The sequence below is a fragment of the Camellia sinensis genome, chromosome 8 (genome assembly GCF_055761805.1).
Source record: "Camellia sinensis isolate YWXY chromosome 8, ASM5576180v1, whole genome shotgun sequence".
In the NCBI taxonomy this organism is placed as follows: Eukaryota; Viridiplantae; Streptophyta; class Magnoliopsida; order Ericales; family Theaceae; genus Camellia; species Camellia sinensis.
This window is the reverse complement of record NC_138968.1, coordinates 28679053-28706735: the sequence shown is the minus strand read 5'-3', so window position 1 is coordinate 28706735 and position 27683 is coordinate 28679053. Positions and strand designations below refer to the sequence as shown.

Below are 27683 nucleotides of genomic sequence, written 5' to 3'. Positions count from 1 at the left end.
TTTACCACACTTAAAGCAGGCCCCTGATACATGGTAGCAAACCCCGTGATGTTTCTTACCACATTGGTTGCACATTGGAGACAAATCTCTTGAAGAATTTGAAGTGCTTGAGGAGCCCGTATTCTGTTTCTTTGAAAGTCTTTACTTTGAAAAGAAGCCTTGCCTTTTACTTTTCCAATCAGTTGATGATTTGCTCTACCTGGCTATGTTAGCTTATGATATTATGGCCCGATCCAACACATCAATATAGGTTTTCAACTTTAATACATTCACCTTCTCTAAAATATCATCTTAACGACCTCCTTCAAAAAGTCTCACTTTCTTATAGTCGTTATCGACCATATGTGGCGCAAATCTGGCCAATTCAGTAAACTTGGCCTCATACTCAGCTACTGTCATGTTGTTTTGCTTAAGTTCCATGAACTCTGACACTTTCCTTTCACGAACACATTGTGGAAAGTATTTGTCGTAGAAAATGTCCAAGAATCGTGCCCAGCCAATATCTTTATTGCTTTCACGCATCAACATCCACTATCTTCTTGTTTCATCTTCTAGTGTAAAGGTGGCTAGCAATAGTTTTTGTGTTTCTAGATAAGGAAACACTTCAAACAATTTCTCTATACCAAGGACCCACGCCTTGGCTTTCAATGGATCCAATCCCCCATGGAACTGTGGCGGTTTCATTTTCTTAAACTCTTTGGTGAGAGCAATTGTTCGGTCATCATTCTGTAGATCTTGTACATGCGGTACTGGAGGTGGAGGTGGAGGTGGAGGTGGAGGTGGAGGGTGTGGTTGTTGCCACTGTTATTGCTGCCTTAATGTTTCTGCCATATCCTATATTAATCTTTCCATCCCTATACATTCTGGTAGTAGAGGACTTCTCTAATTCATCACCTCTTGTTCTCACCATTATCTGATTAAACTCACATTATTCTTTATACAAAATGTTCACAAGTATGCATATACAAAAGAGCATACGTATTCAAGTAATTCATAATGCAAGCAAATCACAAAACATATAGCACATAGTCATTCATTTCAAAACATTTAAGCATATTTTCAATGTCTTCAAGTTCATACTTATCACATGAATGCATCCTAGATCTTTTCTAGATGCTTATTGCTCATTTGGACAAGTGTGTGAGTTATTAACTTGTGTTCTGATATCACTCTGTCATGATTCGAACCGGCCCCTATGGATTAAGGTCATAACCGGTGTAGCTCGCCTTTTTCGCACCCCCTTTCGGAAGCTCGAAAGAAGCCCTACAGTTTGGACTACCGTGGTTCTGAATCTAATCTCACAACTGCAATGTGAAATTGATAAACACCAAAAAGTCCAAATCCGACAAATCTTTTGAAAAATCGATTTTTGAATCAAATTGCCAAAAATAGACTACTTTGCCAGATACAGAGTCGCCACCTAAATATTTTATTTTGGAAAAATTTAGGAAACCCATAACTCGTGCCAAAGGTCACGTGTCCGTCATCACCAAAGTTGCCTCGGCTCGAGAACTTGGGTGCGAGAGGGGAAGGTCATGAATTGAGCACCCCCGCTCGCCCGATCAAAGATCGGCCTCTACTAATCATGATATGATTTTTATATACATTATATGCTCTTGTTCCGCTTTATTAGGCTAGCATTACTATGTGATGCGCACAATCAAGTATAGACTAGTTTGCCCAAATTGAAACAATTCAATTTCAAGTTTGTTTTGCGAAAAGGGTTTGATTTTGCCACCTTGTAACAAGCCCGCGAGGGGGACCTCGTGCTACAGTTCGGACTCTCGATTTGTGTCACGGTTCTTAATCTGAACCAAAGAGTCCAAATCTGGCAAATCGTTTTGAGAAACAGATTTTTGAAAAAGTAGTGCCAAACATGGACTGCTTTGCCAGATACAGAGTCGCCACCTAAATATTTTTTAAAATGGGGAAATTTAGGAAACCCTGACTCGGTGCCGAAGGCCACACGTCCGTCATCACCGGAGTTGTCTCGGCTCGGGAGCTTGGGTACGATCGGGGAAGGTCAGCTATGAGCACCCCCTTTCGCCCGGTCCGAAGACCGGCCTCTACTAACCGTGATATCCGTTTTTGAAAACTTTATGTGTTCTTAAACCAATTATTAGCCTAGAATTACTATGTTATGCGCGCAGCAAACAAGTATAGACTAGATTGCCTAATTTGGAAAGAGACATTGCATATCCGTTCGTTTTGAAAATGCTTTGGAATTTGCTACTCGCAAGTAGGCTAAAACACGGATTTCAATGAGTTCTTCCAACTCAAACAATCCAACCTTCACCCACAGGCATTCAAAACAGTTTAACACATAAGCATCTAGCCGCATGGCAAGCATACTGTCATGTTAACATTCACACACATGCGAGATGCTAAAGCGGAAATACTTACATCGTACTCCGTGCCAAAACAAAGAACTTGTTAGCAAACATGCATGATCCAAGTCCATGTTAAGTGCCTAATGCATCGCATACAAAGTGTTGTTAGAATAGGCTCGGCTATCCTAAACATGTCATGTGAAAATGCACAATTATCACGTATTCAGTTTGGGAATTGAAGTATTGATGCAATTAGCGTGATGTACCGAGCCTAATGCATGCAATACGAATGCATGGATGCACACATGCATAGCATGAGGTATGCTAAATTAAACGTGCCCTAATACTAACCATTAAAGCGGGTAAGTAAAAGGGAAGAAAGAAGTGAGGTTGGAAGACATACACACCACCCACGCACACTTATTACAGATTTGCCCTCGCTCGGAGGGACCGAATAAATATTACAAATTAATTAACTACGCAAGCTAATTAACATTACAAATTAACTAATTTAATTAACAAATTAAATAAATTAATTAAAGCAGGAAAACGCCTTGGGAAGCGCGCCACCATGCATGGGCTGCCTCTGTTTTCCTTCCTTTCCTCCTCTGGAGGCTGTCAAAGCCTCAGGACTGATCCCTTGGACAGAAAGGATCACCACCGGCTGATTGAAATTGCCACCGGCAGTGTGGTATGGCCATCGGCACAAAATTGAATCTGTCGGCAGAGAAAATGGTGCCGGTCGGCACATTACACTGCCGGTCGGCAGAGTATTCCTGCAGAACCTGCAACTCACAGCAACAGAGGGCAAAACAAAGCATGGCAACACAATTCAAGGCATGTATGCACCAACCATGTCCCTTATCATTGTGATGACTCAAAGGGACATGTGCCTCGGTTCTCGGACCACCAATCACGCATTTCCATGCATGATGGCCCAAAGAACCAAGTATGCAACTTTGATTTCAAATGTATGCAAACCAATCAAACAAAACTCCCAATCCCTATCACCTAAGTCAAGGGACAAGGAGTGCATGCAAGATGCAATGCAACCTAGGCATACAAGCTAAGGATGCAACATGGCATGGCAAAGCACTTATGCAAGCATACAAGCATACATATGGCAATGTAAATAGATGGAAAGATGGACTTACGCATGAATTAGGCAGCTCTAAAATAGACCTAAAACAGTGGCCATAATAACCAAAACAAGAAGCCAAAACACATGCACACACACATATGATGGAAGGCCTACACTTAGGCACAATTTAAGCAACATTCAAGCACACTTGAAAGGGACAAACATGAACAATTAGCATGCATTATAAGCTTTGAAATCATGCTAATACATGGTGCCAAACCAAGCAACAAATCAAGCCAAGCATGCACCAAATGGCCTAAGTGTTCAAAGCAAATCAATGAGGCATTGAACTACACTTAACATGACCAAACATGGCATGCATTAAGCGACCAAAATCAGAGGTTTAGCATGTTAAAACAAAGCTAAAGGACTACTTAGATGGCATCTAAGTGACTCAAAAAACAAAGACATGCATAAACAACAAAACTTGGAGCATTGCTACACAAGCTTCCAAAGCATTAAAGAGGCATGCAAGGCAATCAAACAAGCATGGAAATGGGACTGAAATGGCATGTAGAATGATCCCAAATCACCAAAACAATGCAAAGATGGCATGCTACACATGCACATACTCAAGGCCAACAAGCCCAAATACAAAGGAGCTATATAATGCATGCAAAGATCAACCCAAACGACACATGCGCATACTCAAGGCCAACAAGCCCAAATACAAAGGAGCTATATAATGCATGCAAAGATCAACCCAAACGACTATGGACAGAGCTAAAACATGGCAAGATAAGCACATAATCTTCACAAATACAAGCCTAAAACATGCTCCTACAAAGGCTAACAACCTAGAACATGTTAAGGCACAAATGAGGCATTACATGGCAACTATGCTAAGCATGCATGAAGTTCCAAAACCAACTTGAAATCATGTTATATTATGGATATATAAGCATGAAAAACAAACCAAACATGCTCAACACACACTCAAGCATAGGCTTCCTTAGGAGGCCAAAATATGCCCTTTTCAAGGACAACAAGGAGAGGGGGTGGCCCTCTCCTTCTTGGGACTTCAAAGCATCATCTTCACCACTGAAATCCCTCAAGATTTCAGTGGTGAAGAGACCTCAACACCAAAATCCCGGAGCTAGCACAAAATGGCTCAAAAAGAGGCCTTTTGAGGTCTAAGGGTGGTCAACAACCCTCAAACAACAAAACACTCTTAATAAACAATAAAGAGGGCCTAAAAACAGAACTTTTTTATGTTATACAATAAGCACAAAAACAGCTCTAAGATAGGTATAAAATCAATGCAAGAATGGGGAAAAAAAGGACTAGAATCTCACCCTTGAAGACCCCTTTACAAATGGTGCTCCAATGGCCTCCTTTGGCTCCAAACCAGTCAAGAAACTCAAGAACAAGCCCTTATAACCCTAGTCTCAAGAGGAAAGTGAAACACTAGGTGTTTGTGTGCAATAGTGAGACACAAAACACCTAGTGTACAAATAAGAGGGAAAGAGAGATAGAGAGTGTATATCTAACCCTAACCCTAGAAAAACCAGAGCTTGGTCTGTATTTTTCTCTCCCAAAAATGTCTCAAAAGCTCTCCTCTTGCCTTTGAGAGAGCCTCTCTCTATATGCCTCTTGTAAAGCTTACAAGACAAGCTTTTCAAGAGGGAGATCCCTCCATACACGTGTATGGAGGGGAGCAAAAGCAATACAGCTGTCTAAAAATATCTGCAAAAGCAGATGAACAGCAATCGGCCGGCCAAAAATGCCATCTTGGCCAAAAAGAGTGCCGACCGGCACAAAAAAGTGCTGACCGGCAACAAAGAGTGCCGACCGGCAAACTATATTGCCGGTGGCAGCAAAAACCAGCCGGTGGCATCTAGCCACTGCCGGTGATGGGTGGGGATGGTCTACAAGCCCTACCCTGCCTCTCAAAGGCAAGATGCAAGTGTTTGGTGCAAAACCAGACACTAAACGGTCGAGTTCGGGGATCCTGAGGCAAGGCGCGTGAGCCGAGACCTCCGGGAACTCCAAACGAACACAAACAAGGATAATCACCGAGTGTTCAAACGGTGACGTCCAAGTCTTGAGGACGGTCAAAAATGGGGTGTCTACAGTTGCCCCTCTTTGACAGAGCTCGAAAGTCATAACAATGACGGGAGTGAATGTCAAAGCCCAGAGACGACCCATTTTTGACAAGGCCGAAGACTCAGACAAACATACAAGACAAATAAGGTATGTGCCCGGAGGCAGGGGCAAAATGCAAGACAATGCACAGAGCCGAGCATAACTTATGATCATGCAAAGAAAGCTGTAATGAAGCAAACATGCGACAATTTTAAGCTAGCATACCAAACTACACTACAATGCAGAAAGGATGTAAGAGAATTATGGAATTCTCAATACGTCTCACTCGGGAGATACAATACCTGTGCGGCTCGTCTGGTTGCACCAGCTTCAAATGAACCATACATACAATATCGTGCCTGAAAAGAAAACAAACTTAGCAGGTACAATATTGTTAGCAACGTGCATGACAATGCAAGAATAGTGGTGTACTCGAAATGCGTGACAGCGCAAAGTAAGTGGAGAGCATGACAATGCATACGGAGATACAACTAGGTACGTGGAGCAAGCGGTCTACGCCGGCAACGAAATTGATCATAAGCATGCGATCTACGCAGGTGATGATATTTAGCAAATATGCGGTCTACGCAGTTGAAACATGCGGTCTACGCAGGTGATGAAACTGAACATGCGGTCTACGCAATCAAAACATGCGGTCTACGCAGGTAATGAGATTTAACATGCGGTCTACGCAATCAAAACATGCGGTCTACGCAGGTAATGAAATTAGCATGCAGTCTACGCAATCAAAACATGCGGTCTACGCAAGTAATGAAATTAAACATGCGGTCTACGCAATCAAAACATGCGGTCTACGCAGGTAATGAAATTTAAACATGCGGTCTACGCAATCAAAACATGCGGTCTACGCAGGTAATGAAATTAAACATGCGGTCTACGCAATCAAAACATGTGGTCTACGCAGGTAATGAAATTCAAACATGCGGTTTACGCAATCAAAACATGCGGTCTACGCAGGTATTGAAATTAAGCATGCGGTCTACGCAATCAAAACATGCGGTCTACGCAGGTAATGAAATTAAACATGCGGTCTACGCAATCAAAACATGCGGTCTACGCAGGTAATGAGATTTGAATAAGCATGCGGTCTACGCAGTCAAAACATGCGGTCTACGCAGGTATTGAAATTAAGCATGCGGTCTACGCAATCAAAACATGCGGTCTACGCAGGTAATGAAATTTAAACATGCGGTCTACGCAATCAAAACATGCGGTCTACGCAGGTAATGAAATTTAAACATGCGGTCTACGCAATCAAGACATGCGGTCTACGCAAGTAATGAAATTAAACATGCGGTCTACGCAAGTAATAGAATTGATAATGCGGTCTACGCAATCAAGACATGCGGTCTACGCAAGTAATGAAATTAAACATGCGGTCTACGCAAGTAAGACATGCGGTCTACGCAAGTAATGGAATTGATAATGCGGTCTACGTAAATAAAGAATTAACATGCGGTCTACGCAAGTAATGGAATTTAACATGCGGTCTACGCAATCAAAAACATGCGGTCTACGCAAGTAAAGAATTGAGATGCGGTCTACGCAAATAAAGAATTAATGTCTACGCAAGTAAAGAATTGAGATGCGGTCTACGCAAATAAAGAATTAACATGCGGTCTACGCAAGTAAAGAATTGAGATGCGGTCTACGCAAGTAAAGAATTAACATGCGGTCTACGCAAGTAAAGAATTGAGATGCGGTCTACGCAAATAAAGAATTAACATGCGGTCTACGCAAGTAATAGAATTTAACATGCGGTCTACGCAATCAAAAACATGCGGTCTACGCAAGTAAAGAATTGAGATGCGGTCTACGCAAATAAAGAATTAACATGCGGTCTATGCAAGTAAAGAATTGAGATGCGGTCTACGCAAATAAAGAATTAACATGCGGTCTACGCAAGTAAAGAATTGAGATGCGGTCTACGCAAGTAAAGAATTAACATGCAGTCTACGCAAGTAAAGAATTGAGATGCGGTCTACGCAAATAAAGAATTAACATGCGGTCTACGCAAGTAATGGAATTTAACATGCGGTCTACGCAATCAATGAAATGATATGCGCAAAGCTGCGCAACGAAATGCAATGCGCAAAACAGCGCGATGGTTTGAAATGCACAAAACAGTGCGCAGGTTTGGAATGCAAGAGACCGTGCGATGCGCAGAACAGCGCGAACAATTTTGAAATGCACAAAACAGTGCGATGCGCAGAACAGCGCGAGCAATTTTGAAATGCACAAAACAGTGCGATGACCAGTGTGACACGCACGCCACACGGAATGTAAACAGACTTAAATGCGCAACAACGTACGTATTCCGGAATGCATGACAATGCATGGAATGGAAATGCAATGATGATGCATGGGAGATGTGCACGACAATGCAAAGGGGTGCGTGTTGCAACGCATGTAACACGTGCATAACAATGCAAATGAGTGACGCACGACAGCGCGATGTAATGCATCGAAGTAGTGTGATGAACTTGTGCAACACACATGGGGCAACTTTTGAATTCAAAAGGATACAAAAAGGATACACCTTGCACGAATTCGAGTGCCACGCACTGGAGACACGGCCCGCAGTCAAAACGGAGGTCGGTTGAGCGTCGGAGATGCACTTTCTTGCACTTTCTTGAGCTATGAAGACCAAAAACAACTCAAATGGCCTAAACAAGGCTGTGGGAACCCCACCGGCCGAAAGATGAGGCCACCGGCTGGCCATCGGCACAAAAACAATTCCATCGGCACAAAAAAGTGCCGGCCGGCACAAAACATTGCCGACCGGCAAACAGTTGCTGATGCGGGGCAGTTTTAACTTTTCACCTTGGGTGTTATAAAATAGGGCTTCAAGCCCTATTTCCTCATTTCCTCCACGCCGAAATCCCTTGTTCTCTCTCTCTAGAGCTTTTTCTCTTCCCTGTTTCTCCGTTTCTTCGCGTTCTACGCCCGTTTCGTCGTCGGATTCGCGTTTCTCTTCGCGTTTCGGACGTTTTCGACCGATCACATTCTCGTTTCGGTGCCTCGTTTGGCGTTCTCGCCTTTTCGGGGTTTGTTCCCTTCACTTTCCTCTTCATTTCCGTGCCCTTTCACATTCCGGCCTTCCCGACCATTTTCGACCTTCTCGGGAGTTGACTTTCCGGTTGACTCTTCGTATTCCGACCCGGTTTTCCTTTTCCGGGCCATTTTCACATCATTCTCTACATGGCGGACGACATTCCACGTGGCGGGACTCCCCCGGACCACGAGATGGATCCCGGGGTCGAGCTCTTACCACTGAGCGAGCGCCCGTTCGACCCGGCGACCTACCGGCCGGCGATCCACATTCTGCCCCCAGACGGCCTGCGTCAGTTCCGGAGCTTTGAGAGGTACGCGGCGCCTGAGCTACTACTACGCGAGCCTACCTCCCATCTGTCTTTCAGCACTTCGGAGGTAACTTTTCATCTTCTGCTTTACTTTCTGCAATGTAGGATACAAAACTGCCATAGTTAGTTGTATTCTCTAACTGCTGAAATCTGATATGCTGTAGACCGTAGTTGACTGTAAACATACATACAACTGATATCTGCTTGAGACTGACACATGCACACACACTGCACTAGCCCTGAATCACTCAAACACACTGTACTCACTGTATTCTACTGCACACACACTGGTACCCAGTATTTGTCTGAATCTGTTAGATTTGCACATATGCCACATCTGTTCTGAAACACCTAAACACGCTGACACAGCACACGTATTTTACTGTAAGCACACCGGCACCCGGTATTTGCCTGAATCTGACAAACTTGCATACATGCCATATCTGTCTTTTCAAAACTGCATTTTGAATGTTGTCTTGCAATTGTCATTTTCTGTTTGCAGGAGGGTTCCCATACCATTCGCGGGTATGGAAATACTGGTGCGCGGGAGTGGTATGATGAGCTCCCTGATGCGGTCCAGCGCATCGTGGATCGGGCGGGCTTCGGCACCTTCTGCCGAGGGCTCTCCAGGTTGTCCACATGCAGGCCTCTCCTTGCCGCTCTGGCGGAGAGATGGTGGGACACCACCGATTCTTTCTATTTTTCTGCTGCAGGGGACATGACGATGACCCCTTATGACTTCTCGATGCTCACAGGCATCGGGGTAGGGGGGGATCCGATCCCCTTCGACACCGACATGGATGAGTGGACCGTCGCTCAGGTCCATTTACTGGGGGAGGCCCCACCACTAGCTCGTCCAGGCTTCGTGCGGTACTCCTGGTTTGAGACACAGTTCAGGGTTCAGCCCATTTTGGAGGAGGTGCAGATGACCCCAGAGGACGAGGAGAGGTATGCTCGCGGCTTCCTCATGTTCCTGTTCGGGACTACCATCTTCGTCGACCGGGCGAACACCGTGCCTCTCTGTCTTCTCAGCGCACTGGTGGACGTCCGGGATATCTTGCACTACGATTGGGGCGGCGCTGCTCTGGCCACCCTGTACGGATATATGAGCTCGGCTTCTCGTGGCAGCGGCCAGCTGCTTGGAGGTTACTGGCGGGCTTGGGAGGTACATTTCTTCTCCACTTTTTCATTCCTGTCTCGTACTTTCTGTACTCAGTACACTGCACACACTGTGGTCTGCTCTATACTTGCTGTATACTGTACACACGGCACACACATACATTCTGCTTTACACTGACTGTACACTGCTCACACTGTACACTGCACACAATACACTGCACAACACACGGCTCTGCCATTTCTGCTTCATTCTGTATATCCTGCTTTATCTGATGGTCATACTGACATCTGTTTTGCAGTTGTGGGTTTACGCCTACTTCCCTAGGCTTGCACCCGTACCAGTCGCGGAGCCTCCTCCGGCTGTCCCGTTCTCGAGTCGCTTCGACGGGAGATGCACCCGGCGACCACGGGAGACATTCGGCTTCTTCCGCCGATATTTTGACACCATCACCCCGGCCGAGGTATGCTTTACTTTCAGTTCATTTAGCTTCTCTTTCCCACTGCATGTTTCAATAACAGTAGATAACAAACTGTCTGTCACTTTCAGATCACATGGCGGCCATGGGCCTCCTTGCCGTCGGCGATGCGGGGTCGGTTCCCTGGTGCTGAGGAGACCTCGCGTTTCCGGATCTTGCTAGAGGGCCCGGTCTGTCGGGCTTGGTACCTGGGGGAGCGTTTTCTACGCCAGACCCGCGGGTTACCTGAGCAGATAGTCCCGGCTCACCCTCCTGTAGAGATAAGGGAGACCGAGGGGCTGACCACTAAGCAGCTGGATGATTACTCCATCGGCTGGGAGGAGGCCGGCTTCCGAGGCACCGGCGACTATCAGGAGTACGTGCGGACGTACCTGATGCGTCCCTTGAGTGGCCGTCGAGCAGAGGGGGCCAGGCCTGTAGCATCGGCGGCTGGGGCCAGAGCGGGAGCAGGGGCTGGATCTTCGAGGAGGGCCCGGGTCCGTGGCAGGGGCGGAGTGCGGGGAGGACGAGGAGCTGGCTGGCCTGCCCTGCCTGCTGTACTGACTTTCCAGGGGCAGGGTGGGTTGACCTATCAGATCCCCTTCGCCCCTCCACCGGCTGGTCACGAGTTCATTGATGTCCCCGACTTACCTCCGGTACGTATTACTGCATTTTTGTACAGTCATTCATCTCAGTTTACTTGATATTCCACAGAATATTGATGCATCTGATACTTTTGCAGGCTTCTTCTGAGTACACCCGTCAGTCGTTGGCGATGAATGCCTCGATGATGGGGATGCTCCAGCGGACTTTTGACCTCCTAGCCGTCTACAGCATACCGGTATGTCCTTCTGACACTGGCCTCAAACCATTCATACACTGCTTTACATAATCTGATGCACGGCACAACACCCGATACACTGATCTCACAGCATCTGACACACTGCATACACTGCATTCTGCACTGTTAAACTGCCCACGGCATTCATACACTGTACTCATACTCCGCATTCTGCATTGCTAAACTGCTCACGGCATTCATACACTGTACTCACACACTGCATTCCGCATTGCTAAACTGCTCACGGTATACTGATGCATTTCCCTTTTCATGAACTTTTCAGCCTCCTTTCCAGATTCCCATGGCAGGAGGTGCTCCAGCTAGACCTTCTGTCCCTGCTCGGGGGAGAGATGAGGAGGGCAGGATATTTCCCCGTACCAGGGGAGGGCGTACTCACGTCGGGAGTAGCTCGCGAGCTCCAGTCCCGGACGATGACGACGACGAGGAGTCAGAGGCGGAGGCAGGGTCATCGGAGGAGGAGACCAGAGACGGTTCTAGCTCGGGCTCTGATGACGACGCTGATGATGCTCCTGGACCCTCGTCCAGGAAGAGGACTAGGACGGACTGACGGCCCTTGGAGCGCTTGACATAGATGCAGATTTTTGCTATCTTTTCTTTCTTTCTTGTACTTTTCTTTTTGGTTGGTAGATAGATTACCTTGTACTGCCACAGGCAGATTTTTGTTTCCAAAACTTGTACATTTGAAAAGATAATGAAATGAAATGGACTTTTTATCTGAAAAAGTGTTTACATTGACACATTTCATGCATTGCATCGCATCTCATCATGTTACACCTCAATGTAAATGGAACTGATTGGTTGTCTCAAAATTGAACGCTTGCACTGTAGTAATCAGATAACTAAACAGCCAACAGCAAAATAACCCAAGCAACCCACTGCCTGATTCCGGATACATGGCCCTTACTCTGTTGGGGATTAATCTGCATACAGCCCATAACACAGCATTCATTTTATTTTGCACACGGCAGTTCTCAAACAAACAGCCCAATCTGACAGGACGGACCTCAAAGATGGAACCGGTTGGAGTCGAAATGCGTTCAAATGTAGAGAATGGCACAGCATTCTGAGCATAAACGATTTTTGAAATCGAATGAGGGTTTTTCAAACCGGGATATCGAGCCTACAACTGAACACAGCAGGGAGGACTCAAATATAGGTATACGACCTAAACACAACGAGACACGCTCGGGAAAGACTACAAACAAAAGACGAGACCGTCAAATGAAAGAGACACGACACACAGACGCGTTAGCGAAGATGGGGACCTCGGACCGCGAGGAGCCAGTTCAATCTGGGTATTGTTTCCCACCCTTTCTCATTTGTGATCCTCACATCACTCGACTCTCAAGCTCGGATTTTCTCTCAAAACCCTTTTCCTCAATTTTCTCTCAACTTACACCTCTCTATTCTTCAATCTCTCATTTTCCATCCCTTCCCGGGGTGATTAATGGATGAATAGGAAGTTGCGGGTTCACGCCCGATGCCGTTAGCTCACAGCCATTTTTTCTGGCGGGCAGAGTGCTCTTCTGGCAAGTACGTCGATGACGGGGGAAAGACAGAACGCCCGGCTCAACTGTGCCCCTAGTTCATCATTTTAACCATTCTTTGTTTTTGCTTTCTACTAAAACAATTTTGATCAAAATGAGAGTCGGATTAACGTACTTGTTCGATTTTTGATTTGAAAACCATGCAAGTCAGGCAGCAAGCACTGAAAATTTTCCTTTTTTGGGTCCAAGACAATGGTCCAGTTTTGGAAAATGGAATAGTTTTCGAGAAAATAGTCAACCTCAGTAAAAATTTTCAAAAACTATTTTTCAAACAGCTGATGCTCGACAAGCATGGAACTTACTCTTCGAGATGCGCAACCTCGGATTGGAGGCAATGGAAAATTGCCCCTGGTTTGAAGGGGGGTGGGAGGCAACGGAAAGTTGCCCCTAGTTTGAATGGCGGCTCACGGCGGCTCGTGGCAACGGAAAGTTGCCCCTTGTTTGGGTGGTGCCGCAGCAATCCGCAGACAGTCTTCATTGGCGGTGGTCGAGCTCTTAGACACAGAGATGACGAAGACGGTCACAACACATATATGGACACAATCACCTTGAAGGGTGTTGGCCACTGGACTTTGGGGATGAAATCGAAACCATCGCATGGACTGAGACGCTTATGAAAGCGTTGGGGGCTGGACTTCGTGATGAAGTTGCCTACGTATCCCAAACATGGGAATCAAGCCTTACGTAGTTCCGGTTAAGGTACACTCGGGTATTTTAACCTTCACTTTTTTTAGGCTCTTACTTTTGCCAAGGCGCCCAATGCGGGTTTTCGACCTTGTGAGCTTCTTTTCATTTTCTTTTGTTCGTTTCTTTTCTTTTCTTTTTTTCTTTTCTTGTTTTTTTTTCTTTTTTTTCTTTTTCAATCTTTCTTTTTGTATTTTTCTCTTTTTTTTATTTTTTTATTTTTTTATTTTTCTCTTGCTCTAACTTTTGCCTGGGCCGCCCTTCCGGGTTTTCGGCCCAACGAGCCTCTCAAAGGGTGAAAGTGTAGCAAGTCCATGCCAAATGGTTTTTTTTTTTTTTGAAATTGAAGCCTCTCTGTGTCTAGGAGAACGGCTGTTGCACTGATTTGCGGAGAATCCATCCCGGTTGCTCTACGAGCTTCTTCCGGCGAGATCTACTCCTTCCGATTCGGCTTTGGTGCCTCTTGCTCGAGGGCTGCTTCAAAACTGGCCACACAGGCCTTTCATGGCGTTTGTCTGTTGAACTTTCTGAACATTCTGAACGGGTTGAAACTCGGAAAACAAATAGGTTGAATCTTGAGGCTGAGAACGATCCTAGGCTGCGCAATCTCAAGAGCGATTCCACACAGGTCTTCGCAGGGCCGCGTAAAACATTTTTTGAAATTTTTTAAGAAAGCGACAAATCGCTCGTGCCGAAGATAGTGTGGAACCAATCTGGATCAGGCCAGGGTCCTTCTCAGTACTCACGCCGACAAGCATGATTTCATTCATAAAGAGGCTTAGCACGCCTCTCTTTCTCTCAAAATGATCAAAATTTTACAAAACCTGAGGAATTCCTTCCTCTTCGTTTTTATCACCGCAGTGTTCAAAAGTTTGTTTTTTTTTTGAAAAACTTAGGTTAATGCAATGAGTTTGGCACACAGGGGAGCAGGCAAGATGTACTGTCAGCCTGATCAAATTCTCTGGCACTTATACTGAAAGCAGGCATGAAGTTGAGATAGCAACAGCTGTTTCAATCAGTTCTGTTGGTGCAACTGGCCCCTCGGCAGAAACAGACTCAAAACAAAAACAGATAATTACAAAACAAAACGGTGTTCGGGACAACAACCCCAGAATCACCAGGTATTATATACAACGGGGACTGACTCGATACAACAAGACAGACCCTTAAGCAAAAGATTGACTCAAGACAAAGAGACAGACTCAAAACAAAAGACTGACTCGATATCCAAGTCAGGATTTACAAAACTCGGTTTCACCGATGCTCAAAAATGCGTGCCAGACGCTTCAAAAACACACCAAATGTTGCCCGCAGGCGTTTCACTTCACATACTCGCAGTATCTGAGCCCTCGAAATCCAACAACTGAGTGGTGACGGGCTTGCCTGAGGTGGGTGGTAGGATAACCTTGTTATCAATCAAGTCCTGCACTTCATGACGAAGGCGGGAACATCCATCGGTGCTGTGACCGGACTGTTGATGGTACGCGCAGTACAAGGTAGCATCATGAGTGGTGGGGCGATTCTTCGGGAGTGGCCGGGGCTCCAAAGGCTTAAGATGCCCATTCTTCGCCAATATTAACAATACCCTAGACAAAGGCATGTGGAGGTCGTGAAAGACTCTGCGCCCTCGGGGCAGGTACTTTGCAGTTTGAGGATTCTTGCCAGATGCGCTGGCGAAAGGATCGGCTGGCGCTGCCTTGGCTTTTTGGACCTTTCCCGGTGCAGGGTTGGGAACTACAGGAACTGTCTGGGCATGACGGGGCCCATCCCGATTTTCTGCCTGGCTTGAACTGCCTTTGATCGGAGTGGGGAAAGCATCATCCACAGCTTTGGTCACTATTGCAGACGTTTGTTGCTTGTTCATCCCTCTGACTTTCAGAGCCTCGACTGCCCACAGCAGTTGCTCAATGGGGTCGGCATCTATCTTTGCCTTGTCTTTTCCTCTGGCCTCAGCCTGATCAAGGGTCGGGGTTGACGTTGGCATGTCGTGGCTATAGCCGGAAGCCACCTCTGGCTGGCTGAGCTCTATCACAATCCGCCCCAGTAGCGGGGGCTCCTGTGGTACAAAATTCCCGGCATACGGCGCCGCTGGCGGTGAAGCCGACATTCCATAGGCGAGGTCTGCCACAGACCTTTGGAGATCGCCTATCATCCCCATTAATTCAAAGGTGGTGGGCTCACGAGCCTGGTATAACTGGGGAGCCCAAACCGGGTGCACAACGGGCAGTCTGGGTGGGTGTGACATACTGATGGCAGCCTCACTCTGCGGAGCGGTTCCCTGCTCCAATGCAGCCGTCATAACCACAACTTCTTCTGAATTTTGTGCCGCCATAAATCCTGCCTCAGCAAGGGGGGACACTGGCTATTCTGTTTCAACTCTGCAACTCTCTGAACTGAAAGAAAAACAGACAGCATTTCAGCCCCAATCGGATCAAATACGGGTGTAGCCGAACAACTGTACCCCACTGCTGATCACTGTTCCCAGAAGTCACTGTTCCCGAAAATTGAACCAATACCCGCGGATAACTGATTCTCACAACTGATACTGATACTGGTGTCCCCAGGTTTGATACTCAAACTTGCAAACTGACATGTGCGTTCCTGTAGAGCAACACTCTAAAAGCACATAGCAAGTAAAGAGAACAAAACACCCCTATGTTGGGGTAAGGTTTCCCTGTCCTATTTTGTCTGGAGCTAGGGTTTCACTACGCACACAGCGGTTTCAAACAACCTATAAACGGGTAAGCAACCTGTCCTAATTTGGAATGGTCACTATGGATCCGAATATGCACTAGGTCGAATGGTCAAAAAGGGTGCCCCGGGTAAACCGGGGTTTGTGTTCCCATACTGTCAGAGCCCATAGCCGGTCAGCCTTATGGACATGCCTTGACAAGACAAGCCTCCGGCAAACCGTTCAGGAATGGCAGATGGCAAACACTGTGTTCCTAGGCGCACCAATGCACATGCAATGCAAAGAAACACATAAATGAGATCAAAACAGGATATCACGAGTTCGAGTCAAGCCCTCTAAAATCCCCAGCAGAGTCGCCAGAAACTGTAACAAGCCCGCGAGGGCGACCTCGTGCTACAGTTCGGACTCTCGATTTGTGTCACGGTTCTTAATCTGAACCAAAGAGTCCAAATCTGGCAAATCGTTTTGAGAAACAGATTTTTGAAAAAGTAGTGCCAAACATGGACTGCTTTGCCAGATACAGAGTCGCCACCTAAATATTTTTTAAAATGGGGAAATTTAGGAAACCCTGACTCGGTGCCGAAGGCCACACGTCCGTCATCACCGGAGTTGTCTCGGCTCGGGAGCTTGGGTACGATCGGGGAAGGTCAGCTATGAGCACCCCCTTTCGCCCGGTCCGAAGACCGGCCTCTACTAACCGTGATATCCGTTTTTGAAAACTTTATGTGTTCTTAAACCAATTATTAGCCTAGAATTACTATGTTATGCGCGCAGCAAACAAGTATAGACTAGATTGCCTAATTTGGAAAGAGACATTGCATATCCGTTCGTTTTGAAAATGCTTTGGAATTTGCTACTCGCAAGTAGGCTAAAACACGGATTTCAATGAGTTCTTCCAACTCAAACAATCCAACCTTCACCCACAGGCATTCAAAACAGTTTAACACATAAGCATCTAGCCGCATGGCAAGCATACTGTCATGTTAACATTCACACACATGCGAGATGCTAAAGCGGAAATACTTACATCGTACTCCGTGCCAAAACAAAGAACTTGTTAGCAAACATGCATGATCCAAGTCCATGTTAAGTGCCTAATGCATCGCATACAAAGTGTTGTTAGAATAGGCTCGGCTATCCTAAACATGTCATGTGAAAATGCACAATTATCACGTATTCAGTTTGGGAATTGAAGTATTGATGCAATTAGCGTGATGTACCGAGCCTAATGCATGCAATACGAATGGATGGATGCACACATGCATAGCATGGGGTATGCTAAATTAAACGTGCCCTAATACTAACCATTAAAGCGGGTAAGTAAAAGGGAAGAAAGAAGTGAGGTTGGAAGACATACACACCACCCACGCACACTTATTACAGATTTGCCCTCGCTCGGAGGGACCGAATAAATATTACAAATTAATTAACTACGCAAGCTAATTAACATTACAAATTAACTAATTTAATTAACAAATTAAATAAATTAATTAAAGCAGGAAAACACCTCGGGAAGCGCGCCACCATGCATGGGCTGCCTCTGTTTTCCTTCCTTTCCTCCTCTGGAGGCTGTCAAAGCCTCAGGACTGATCCCTTGGACAGAAAGGATCACCACTGGCTGATCGAAATTGCCACCGGCAGTGTGGTATGGCCATCGGCACAAAATTGAATCTGTCGGCAGAGAAAATGGTGCCGGTCGGCACATTACACTGCCGGTCGGCAGAGTATTCCTGCAGAACCTGCAACTCACAGCAACAGAGGGCAAAACAAAGCATGGCAACACAATTCAAGGCATGTATGCACCAACCATGTCCCTTATCATTGTGATGACTCAAAGGGACATGTGCCTCGGTTCTCGGACCACCAATCACGCATTTCCATGCATGATGGCCCAAAGAACCAAGTATGCAACTTTGATTTCAAATGTATGCAAACCAATCAAACAAAACTCCCAATCCCTATCACCTAAGTCAAGGGACAAGGAGTGCATGCAAGATGCAATGCAACCTAGGCATACAAGCTAAGGATGCAACATGGCATGGCAAAGCACTTATGCAAGCATACAAGCATACATATGGCAATGTAAATAGATGGAAAGATGGACTTACGCATGAATTAGGCAGCTCTAAAATAGACCTAAAACAGTGGCCATAATAACCAAAACAAGAAGCCAAAACACATGCACACACACATATGATGGAAGGCCTACACTTAGGCACAATTTAAGCAACATTCAAGCACACTTGAAAGGGACAAACATGAACAATTAGCATGCATTATAAGCTTTGAAATCATGCTAATACATGGTGCCAAACCAAGCAACAAATCAAGCCAAGCATGCACCAAATGGCCTAAGTGTTCAAAGCAAATCAATGAGGCATTGAACTACACTTAACATGACCAAACATGGCATGCATTAAGCGACCAAAATCAGAGGTTTAGCATGTTAAAACAAAGCTAAAGGACTACTTAGATGGCATCTAAGTGACTCAAAAAACAAAGACATGCATAAACAACAAAACTTGGAGCATTGCTACACAAGCTTCCAAAGCATTAAAGAGGCATGCAAGGCAATCAAACAAGCATGGAAATGGGACTGAAATGGCATGTAGAATGATCCCAAATCACCAAAACAATGCAAAGATGGCATGCTACACATGCACATACTCAAGGCCAACAAGCCCAAATACAAAGGAGCTATATAATGCATGCAAAGATCAACCCAAACGACTATGGACAGAGCTAAAACATGGCAAGATAAGCACATAATCTTCACAAATACAAGCCTAAAACATGCTCCTACAAAGGCTAACAACCTAGAACATGTTAAGGCACAAATGAGGCATTACATGGCAACTATGCTAAGCATGCATGAAGTTCCAAAACCAACTTGAAATCATGTTATATTATGGATATATAAGCATGAAAAACAAACCAAACATGCTCAACACACACTCAAGCATAGGCTTCCTTAGGAGGCCAAAATATGCCCTTTTCAAGGACAACAAGGAGAGGGGGTGGCCCTCTCCTTCTTGGGACTTCAAAGCATCATCTTCACCACTGAAATCCCTCAAGAGTTCAGTGGTGAAGAGACCTCAACACCAAAATCCCGGAGCTAGCACAAAATGGCTCAAAAAGAGGCCTTTTGAGGTCTAAGGGTGGTCAACAACCCTCAAACAACAAAACACTCTTAATAAACAATAAAGAGGGCCTAAAAACAGAACTTTTTTATGTTATATAATAAGCACAAAAACATCTCTAAGATAGGTATAAAATCAATGCAAGAATGGGGAAAAAAAGGACTAGAATCTCACCCTCGAAGACCTCTTTACAAATGGTGCTCCAATGGCCTCCTTTGGCTCCAAACCAGTCAAGAAACTCAAGAACAAGCCCTTATAACCCTAGTCTCAAGAGGAAGGTGAAACACTAGGTGTTTGTGTGCAATAGTGAGACACAAAACACCTAGTGTACAAATAAGACGGAAAGAGAGATAGAAAGTGTATATCTAACCCTAACCCTAGAAAAACCAGAGCTTGGTCTGTATTTTTCTCTCCCAAAAATGTCTCAAAAGCTCTCCTCTTGCCTTTGAGAGAGCCTCTCTCTATATGCCTCTTGTAAAGCTTACAAGACAAGCTTTTCAAGAGGGAGATCCCTCCATACACGTGTATGGAGGGGAGCAAAAGCAATACAGCTGTCTAAAAATATCTGCAAAAGCAGATGAACAGCAATCGGCCGGCCAAAAATGCCATCTTGGCCAAAAAGAGTGCCGACCGGCACAAAAAAGTGCTGACCGGCAACAAAGAGTGCCGGCCGGCAAACTATATTGCCGGTGGCAGCAAAAACCAGCCGGTGGCATCTAGCCACTGCCGGTGATGGGTGGGGATGGTCTACAAGCCCTACCCTGCCTCTCAAAGGCAAGATGCAAGTGTTTGGTGCAAAACCAGACACTAAACGGTCGAGTTCGGGGATCCTGAGGCAAGGCGCGTGAGCCGAGACCTCCGGGAACTCCAAACGAACACAAACAAGGATAATCACCGAGTGTTCAAACGGTGACGTCCAAGTCTTGAGGACGGTCAAAAATGGGGTGTCTACACACCTCAAGTGGGCTTAAAGTTTGTGAATTTTCCACTCAACAAAGTGGGCTTAAAACGTACATTCATTGAATTATTCCAATTGAAACAACAAGCCTTCATCCACAGGCATTCATGCAATTTATCAAGTAAGCACTTAGCCTTATGGCAAGCATGCTAGACATGGCAATCACTCACACTCATGCAAGTATGCTAAAGCACTAAAAACTCACCTGGTACTCCAAGCGAAAAGGAACAAAAGAGTTAGGAAAATATGCATGATTCCTAACTATACAAGATGGCTAATGCAATACATGTAATAATGCAACTAAAATAGGCTCGGCTATTTAACATGTTATTTGCAACAATTTCATAGCATGCGTTTAAACATGTATTCAACGAGGTAATAAACGACAATGCAAGTTTGAATGATGGACCGAGCGTTGGTGTATGCAAGACAAATGAATGGATACAAACATGTGATATGCTAATTGAAACGTGATGCCCCTAATCTAACCATAAAAAGTGAATAAATAAAAAGGAGAAAGGTGTGGAGTTGGAAGACATACACATTATTACAACATGCTCTCACGAAGGAGAGTCCAAATGAATAAACTAGCTAAGTTAAACTACTTAACTAATTATTATAAAACTTGAATTAATTAACTAACTATTCTAAGCTAATCAAATATTACAACACAAATTAATTAGCTAAAACTAATTAAGCTAATTAAATATTACAACACAAACTAATTAACTACAACTAATTAATTACAACAAATAAATGATTAACTAGTCCCGGGAAGCGAGGGAGGCCCATTCATGCTTGGTTTCCACCCAAAGAACATCCGCTGTTTGCCCTCGGAAGCCTCTGTTTGAACAACCCTTGCACTGTTTCCTTCTCCAGATCAACTCTGCTATGCTTCACAAGCATACTGCTCAAAATTCACTAGTGGCCGGCAGGCCAGAAGTGGTGGCCGGCAGGCCACCATTGAGGGGTTGCCGTCTAACAGTGATGGCCTACCGGCCAATAACAGTGGCTGGCCAGCCATTGATGACACAACATTTCTTTTGCTGCAACAGAGAGCAAACAGGGCAAAAAGAGGGTATTCTCACTGGTTGTTTGTACTGTGTATCCCTGATTATCATTGAAACATCTCAAAGGAGTGATACACTTCGTCCTTAAACCATCAATCAAGCAATTTCATTGCATGATGGTTAAGGAACCAATATGTACAAGTTCAAAAAACACACAAACAAAACTCACAACCTTCACCCTATCATGCATGATCAAGGGCAATGGTGACCTAGGAAACTTAGCACATTTCATCACTTTAAGTATGAAATGCCTCAATTTTCCTTGTGTTCAATTAATGTCCGATTGAACACATCAAAACATAATCAAATTCTTATCTTTGCACAATTTTAGTTTCAACCTTTGTTCATTTTAATTAGCCTTCCATTCTTTAACCAATTAAGTCCATTAGTGAGAAGTCCTAGTTTAAGGCAAGAGAGAGATGTCATGCCGTTGGTAATGAACCCCCAAAAGAGGATTAAACCATTAAGCAATGAACCTCAATCTCAAGCTTAAGCTATCCTAAGGTTGAAACAACCCTTAAAGCAAACAAAGAGTGAAGAAATGAGGGAGATTGCAGAGATATATAAGTGCTGAAATGAAGTGAGAAAAGCACAGGCAATCAACTCAAACAAGGGGTGTCTAAAGGCCTAAAACACCAAGCTTGTGAGGACTATTACACTAGAGGCATGCAAAACAAGACTCAAATGCAATAAATAGCCAAAAATAGAGACAAAATAGTCTAAAATAAAGCCTAAAACATGCTAGAATTAAGCTACAAAAGGCTAGAAAAATAAGCTAACACATAGAGCTAACTAGGCTAGCAAACAAGACATAAGGAGGGCTAACCCCTCCAATTTTGGACTTCAAAGCATGATTTCTATCACTAAAAATACTCTGAAATTTAGTGCTCAAAAGCCCAAAAAATGATAGATTGAAGGTGGGAAACAAAGGTGGAAAAGCCTTGTAAGCAAGGAATTAAGAAGGGTGAGATACCCCCCTAACCTTAAATGGCCTAAAACACCAATTTCAACCCACAAAAATAGAGTTTTTTATGGCCCAAAAACAATAGGACTAGATAGAAAAAGAAGTAAACAAAGCATGCTTAAAAGAGAAGTAGTATACCTCTTGAAGCAAAGATTAACTTTAGGCACTAATTCAAGCCAAAACCACCTTCAAGAGGTCCAAGAAGGCTTCAAGGAACCTCAGCTCAAAGATGATCAACTTTGGTTAAGGAGGTGTAGGCAAAAGTGTATTATATCTATGCTAATGTGCACAAATTTGCAAGAAAGAGAGAGAAATGTAGAGAGAGAGAGAGAGAGAGAGAGATTTTTGTTCCAAATTTTCTAACCCTAAAAAATGGGGGAGGAAACCCCATATATATAGAAAACCATGCATTTGGCTGAGAAATATCCCATCATACACGTGTATGGAGAAGAAGCCCATTGTGCCAACAGTTGGAATAGCTGTCAACAAAATATCTGCAAAAAGGTCACTGGTGATCGGCAGGCCACCAATGATGGCCGGCAGGGCACAATTGGTGGTCGACAGCCTCAAACAATGGCCGGCTGGCCACCAGGGGTTGCAAGCTTGAAGCACTAAGGTTTTGGTCCAAAACAAGACACAAAAAGGATGGGGTTTGAAAGCTCAAAGACAGGGCATTCCATCAAGGGCTTCGGGCACTAAAACGAGCACAAATAGTCACAATCATCAAGTGTACAAGCGATGACATCCAAGTCTTGAGGACGGTTAAAAAAGGGATGTCTATAGTTGCCCCTCTTTGACAAAACTCGGAAGTCATGAAATGACGTGAGTGAATGTCAAAGTCCAGAGACGACCCATTTTGACAAGGCCGAAAGACTTAGACAAACAAACAAGACAGAAAACAAATGGTTGCGCCTGCAGGTTGCCTACATATCCCTTTGCAAGGAATCAAACCAGCGTAGTTCTGGGGCAAGATGCAAACCCATGACGCAAGAACATAACTTATGATCATGCAATGAGGCTGTGCAATGAAACATTTGAAAGCAAATGCAATGCAAAGAAAATGCCACATTTAAACAAACTGAAACAAGGTACATAAATTCCAATCATGAAAAGAAGTAAGTAAATAAACATTCCACGCGTGAGAATCATGACCTAAACCACGTTTCATGCAGAAAGGATGTAAGAAAATTATGCAAGCTTAAATACACATCGCACAGGAAAGGTGAAGGGCGACGTAACCATCGGGCACACTCGAGGTTTCAATCGAGATCCTAACGCATTGCACGTATGAGGAGAAAAGGGTGGTATGAACACCGAGTGCACCTAAATGTTTTTAACTGATTTGCAATCCTAACGCGTTGCATGCAAGAGGAGGAAGGGTAGTGTGAACACCAGGAGCACCCGAATATTTTTAACCAATTTGCAATCCTAACACGTTGCATGCGAGAGGAGGAAGGGCAGTGTGAACACTGGGCACACCCGAATGTTTTTAACCGATTTGTAATCCTAAAGCATTGCACATGAGAGGAGGAAGGGTGGTGTAAACACCGAGCACACCCAAATGTTTTTAACCGATTGGAAATGGATGCGATCCGAATATGACACAAATGATTTTAACTAGAACTTCTCTGAATGAACCGTACATACAATATCGTGCATGTATAAGAAAGAAACTTACCAAGTGCGATACAATAAGAATGCATGTTCTATGCAAGAAAAACAAGTGAGATACAATGTTAATGGCAAGTTCTATGCGAGAAACAAAAGCAGAAGCATATTCTATGTGTGATTCGTAACGGAAGCATATTCTATGCGTGAAACAAGAGCGAGAGCATATGCTAGATGCACCTCATTCATGTTGACAAGTGATGAATATCATGTTGACAAGTGACGAACATCGTGTTGACAAGCATCTTCTGTTTTTGTTTAAAGGATATACCTCGTTCATGTTGATAAGTGACGAACATCGTGCACTGAAAACATTATTCTGAGCTTCCGTAGAGACAAATTGAACTCAATAGTGAACCATCCCTTCAATTCTTGGAAACCAAGGACACAAAATAGCATCATGACCCCAAGGAAGGCTGCCAGCTACTTGCCGGCCACAGGAGAAGGCAGCCAGCCATCTGCCGGCCACGAAGAAGAATTATCGGCCATTGAAGTGGCTTACCGGCCACCCGTGGCAGATTCGGGGGTATTTGGGTCTTTTCGGCTCGGGCCTTTAAATATAGGGCTTGAGACTTCATTTCCTCATTACCCCATGCCCGAAATTCTTCCCTCTCTCTCTAGGTGCTCATTCTCTCTAGATTTGCGCTTTCTACGCGTTTTCTAATGCCCCAAGTGAAGTTTATTCGCTAAACCCTCTTTGTTTACTCTGTTTTGAACGATTGAAATTTGATTTTGGTGCTTTTTCCTTCATTTCCACCACTTGAGGCTTGTTCTCCTCGAGTTTCTCTCGAGTTTTGTTCATTTTCTCGGGCTTTGACTTTTTCTTCCACTTTCTCTCTGCTAGGGTTGACTTTTTCCATGTTTGCCCTTTTTCCTCAGTTTTTCTTCATTTTTCAACCACTTTCTCATCTTGTTTCTAGACGGCGGATGATATTCCTCATGACAGGGCTCCGTTCGCAATTCCACCTCTAGCAGCGATGGAGGCCGAGCCTGAGCTCAAGATATTACTGCTGGGAGTACGCCCCTTTGATCTGGCAACATACCATCCTCAGACACACGTACTACCACCTGGGGGTATCAAGCACTTTAGAGAGTTCGCACAACGTGCGCTAGAGGATCTCTTGCTACAGGAGCTGGACTCCCTTTTGTCTCACGGCACCACCGAGGTATACACTGTATTCTCATGCTTTCATCCCTTTACATTGCATTTCTTGCTTTAACTGTATAGTTACACTGTATTTCTTGCCTCAATCACACTCTTGCACTGTATTTCTTACACTGCCTTTCATTTGCTTGTTCTTATATCACTGTTTATCATTGTTCTGATCACATGAGGACTCTCACTTTATTAGGGGCTACGGAGTCACGTTCGTGAGGGACTGGTATATGGAGCTCCTTGCCGGCATATGCCACATCATTGACGAGGCGGGTTTCAGGTTATTCTGCACTGGGCTATCACGCCATATCGCGAGTTGACCGCTTCTTGGTGCATTAGTGGAGCGGTGGTAGGATACCACCAACTCCTTCCACTTCTCCATCGCTGGGGAGATGACGATGACTCCCTATGACTTTGCTATGCTCACGGGCGTAGAAGTAAGGGGTGATCCGATCCCTTACAATATGGACATGGGCGAATTGGAGGCCGCTAGGCTACACTTGCTGGGAGCACGCCCACCTCTCTTCCGACCGGGGATGGTACGATATAGCTGGTTTACCGAGCACTTCCGAGGGAGAGAGCCAGAGACCCTAGAGGAGACCGAGCATTACGCCCGGGGCTTTTTGATGTTCCTCTTGAGTACCACCTTGTTTGCGAACAGGTGGAACACCATAGCGCTGTACTTACTGAGTGCCTTGGTGGACTTACCTCAGGTCCAGCTCTATGATTGGGGATGAGCTAGCCTCGCCACACTATATGGCTATATGAGCTCGACATCCTGTAGGAGGGGAGACAGGGTCAGAGGCTATTGGAGAGCCTGGGAGGTATGCTTTACATCTCTTCTTTACATTTTCTATCTTCCATTTCTGTGCTTTCTGGTTTGCACTTTCTATACATTGCATATTTCACTCTTTACATCTAAACACTACGCTTTCTGCATCGCACATTATGTATTCTCTGTATCTATACACTGTATACTCACTGTACAATGTACTACACATTCTGCTTTCTGCATTATGTATTTGTATTTTCTATATACTGTATACACATTCTACTTTTTGTATCCTACATTATGCATTCTCTGTATCTATACACTGTATACTTACTATTGCCTTTTCCTTGCAACTTTGGGTATATGCATATTTCTCGACCCTTGCCCCGGAGCCAGAGGTGGAGATGTCCTCTGTTGTGCCATACTCTCATCAGTACAACGACAGATGCCTATGGAGGACCCAGGAAACTTTCACATTCTTCCGCCGGTACTTCGACACAGTGGCTGCGGGGGAGGTATCTCAAAACTCACAGTTATTTTTGCTTTATCAACAATTGACGACAACTAACCATCTGTATATCCCCTGTTTACAGATCGCTTGGCAGCCTTGGGCGATGATGCTGGTGCCTGGGGGGCATCTCGTTTTCGACTTCTGCTAGAGGGCCTGGTTTGTCAAGCTTGGTTTCTAGGCAAGCGGTTCATGCGCCACACCATGGGTTTGCCTGAGCCTTTAGTGCCCATGCCTCCTCCAGCATCTATGAGGGCTACAGAGAGCCTCTCATTCCAGGAGATGATCCAGTTCACGGAGGGCTTGGATACTGACTACTTCCGCGAGGAGGGGGATTATTCGACATTCATTCAGACACATCTCATGCCTCCCTTGACGGATGCTTGTGTAGGCAAAGCAGTAGGCACCCCTATAGTAGGTAGGACATAGGGGCAAGGGCCAGGACTGGAGGGGTTCCTCCCATGGGACAGGCTACCGGTTGGCCAGAGATCCCGACCACACTGACATGCTGGAGGCCGGCCGAGACGTCCTACAGATTCGGATCGAGACAGCAGAGGCTGGGTATAGATACATCCGAGCTCACGATGCACCTCCAGTTTATAACACATTTTCCCAGCTTTAAGTTTTCTTTCTGATATTTGTTCCTTCCAGATACTGATCAATCTTAATGCATTTATAGGCACCTCCGGTGTACACTGAGGGACTGCTCGAGTTAGTAGCTTCATTCGAGAGCATGATCCTGACGAGGGAGGCACTGCTCAGTCTCCACGGGATTCAGTCTTCCCTTATTCTTTGCCCGTATTTCAGTATTTTCCACATTGTTGTGCACAATATTCTTACTGAAGCATTGCACTAATACTCATATCACAGCATGCATTTTGCCCTTTGTCACATCACACTAATATACCACACTGATACACTGTACTGTACTTGCACTGTATCTGGCTCATTGCATTCCATCATTTTCATCATACTGTATCTGTAACTATACATTGTATCTGATAAGTCAAAACTGTATCTTTTCAGGTTCCAACTATATTGAGAGCACCAGCGGCAACGACTATGCCTGCATCATCACCACCTTCTCCAGCAGCAGAGAAGAGAGAGAGACGGGCCCCAGCACACAGCCGAGAGGGGCGTTGTGGTTGA

At 45.0% G+C, this 27683-nt stretch overlaps 1 protein-coding gene across 1 annotated transcript; it reads left to right on the top strand.

Moving 5' to 3' along the window:
• Positions 1-475: 475 nt before the first annotated feature.
• On the top strand, positions 476-27683 carry LOC145797652 (uncharacterized). The gene is made up of 8 exons (XM_082885047.1): positions 476-562; positions 9442-10104; positions 10358-10519; positions 10606-11169; positions 25019-25264; positions 25916-25967; positions 26620-26948; positions 27561-27683. Exons 1-8 carry the CDS (start codon positions 476-478, stop codon positions 27681-27683), a joined length of 2226 nt encoding a protein of 741 aa, XP_082741173.1.

Excerpts from the sequence above, each read along its gene's own strand:
- LOC145797652 (XM_082885047.1), top strand. The coding sequence starts at position 476 with ATGTCCAAGAATCGTGCCCAGCCAATATCTTTATTGCTTTCACGCATC. Across the intron at positions 10,520-10,605 it reads ACACCATCACCCCGGCCGAG|ATCACATGGCGGCCATGGGC; the intron begins GTATGCTTTACT and ends TGTCACTTTCAG. Across the intron at positions 26,949-27,560 it reads AAGCAGTAGGCACCCCTATA|GTTCCAACTATATTGAGAGC; the intron begins GTAGGTAGGACA and ends GTATCTTTTCAG.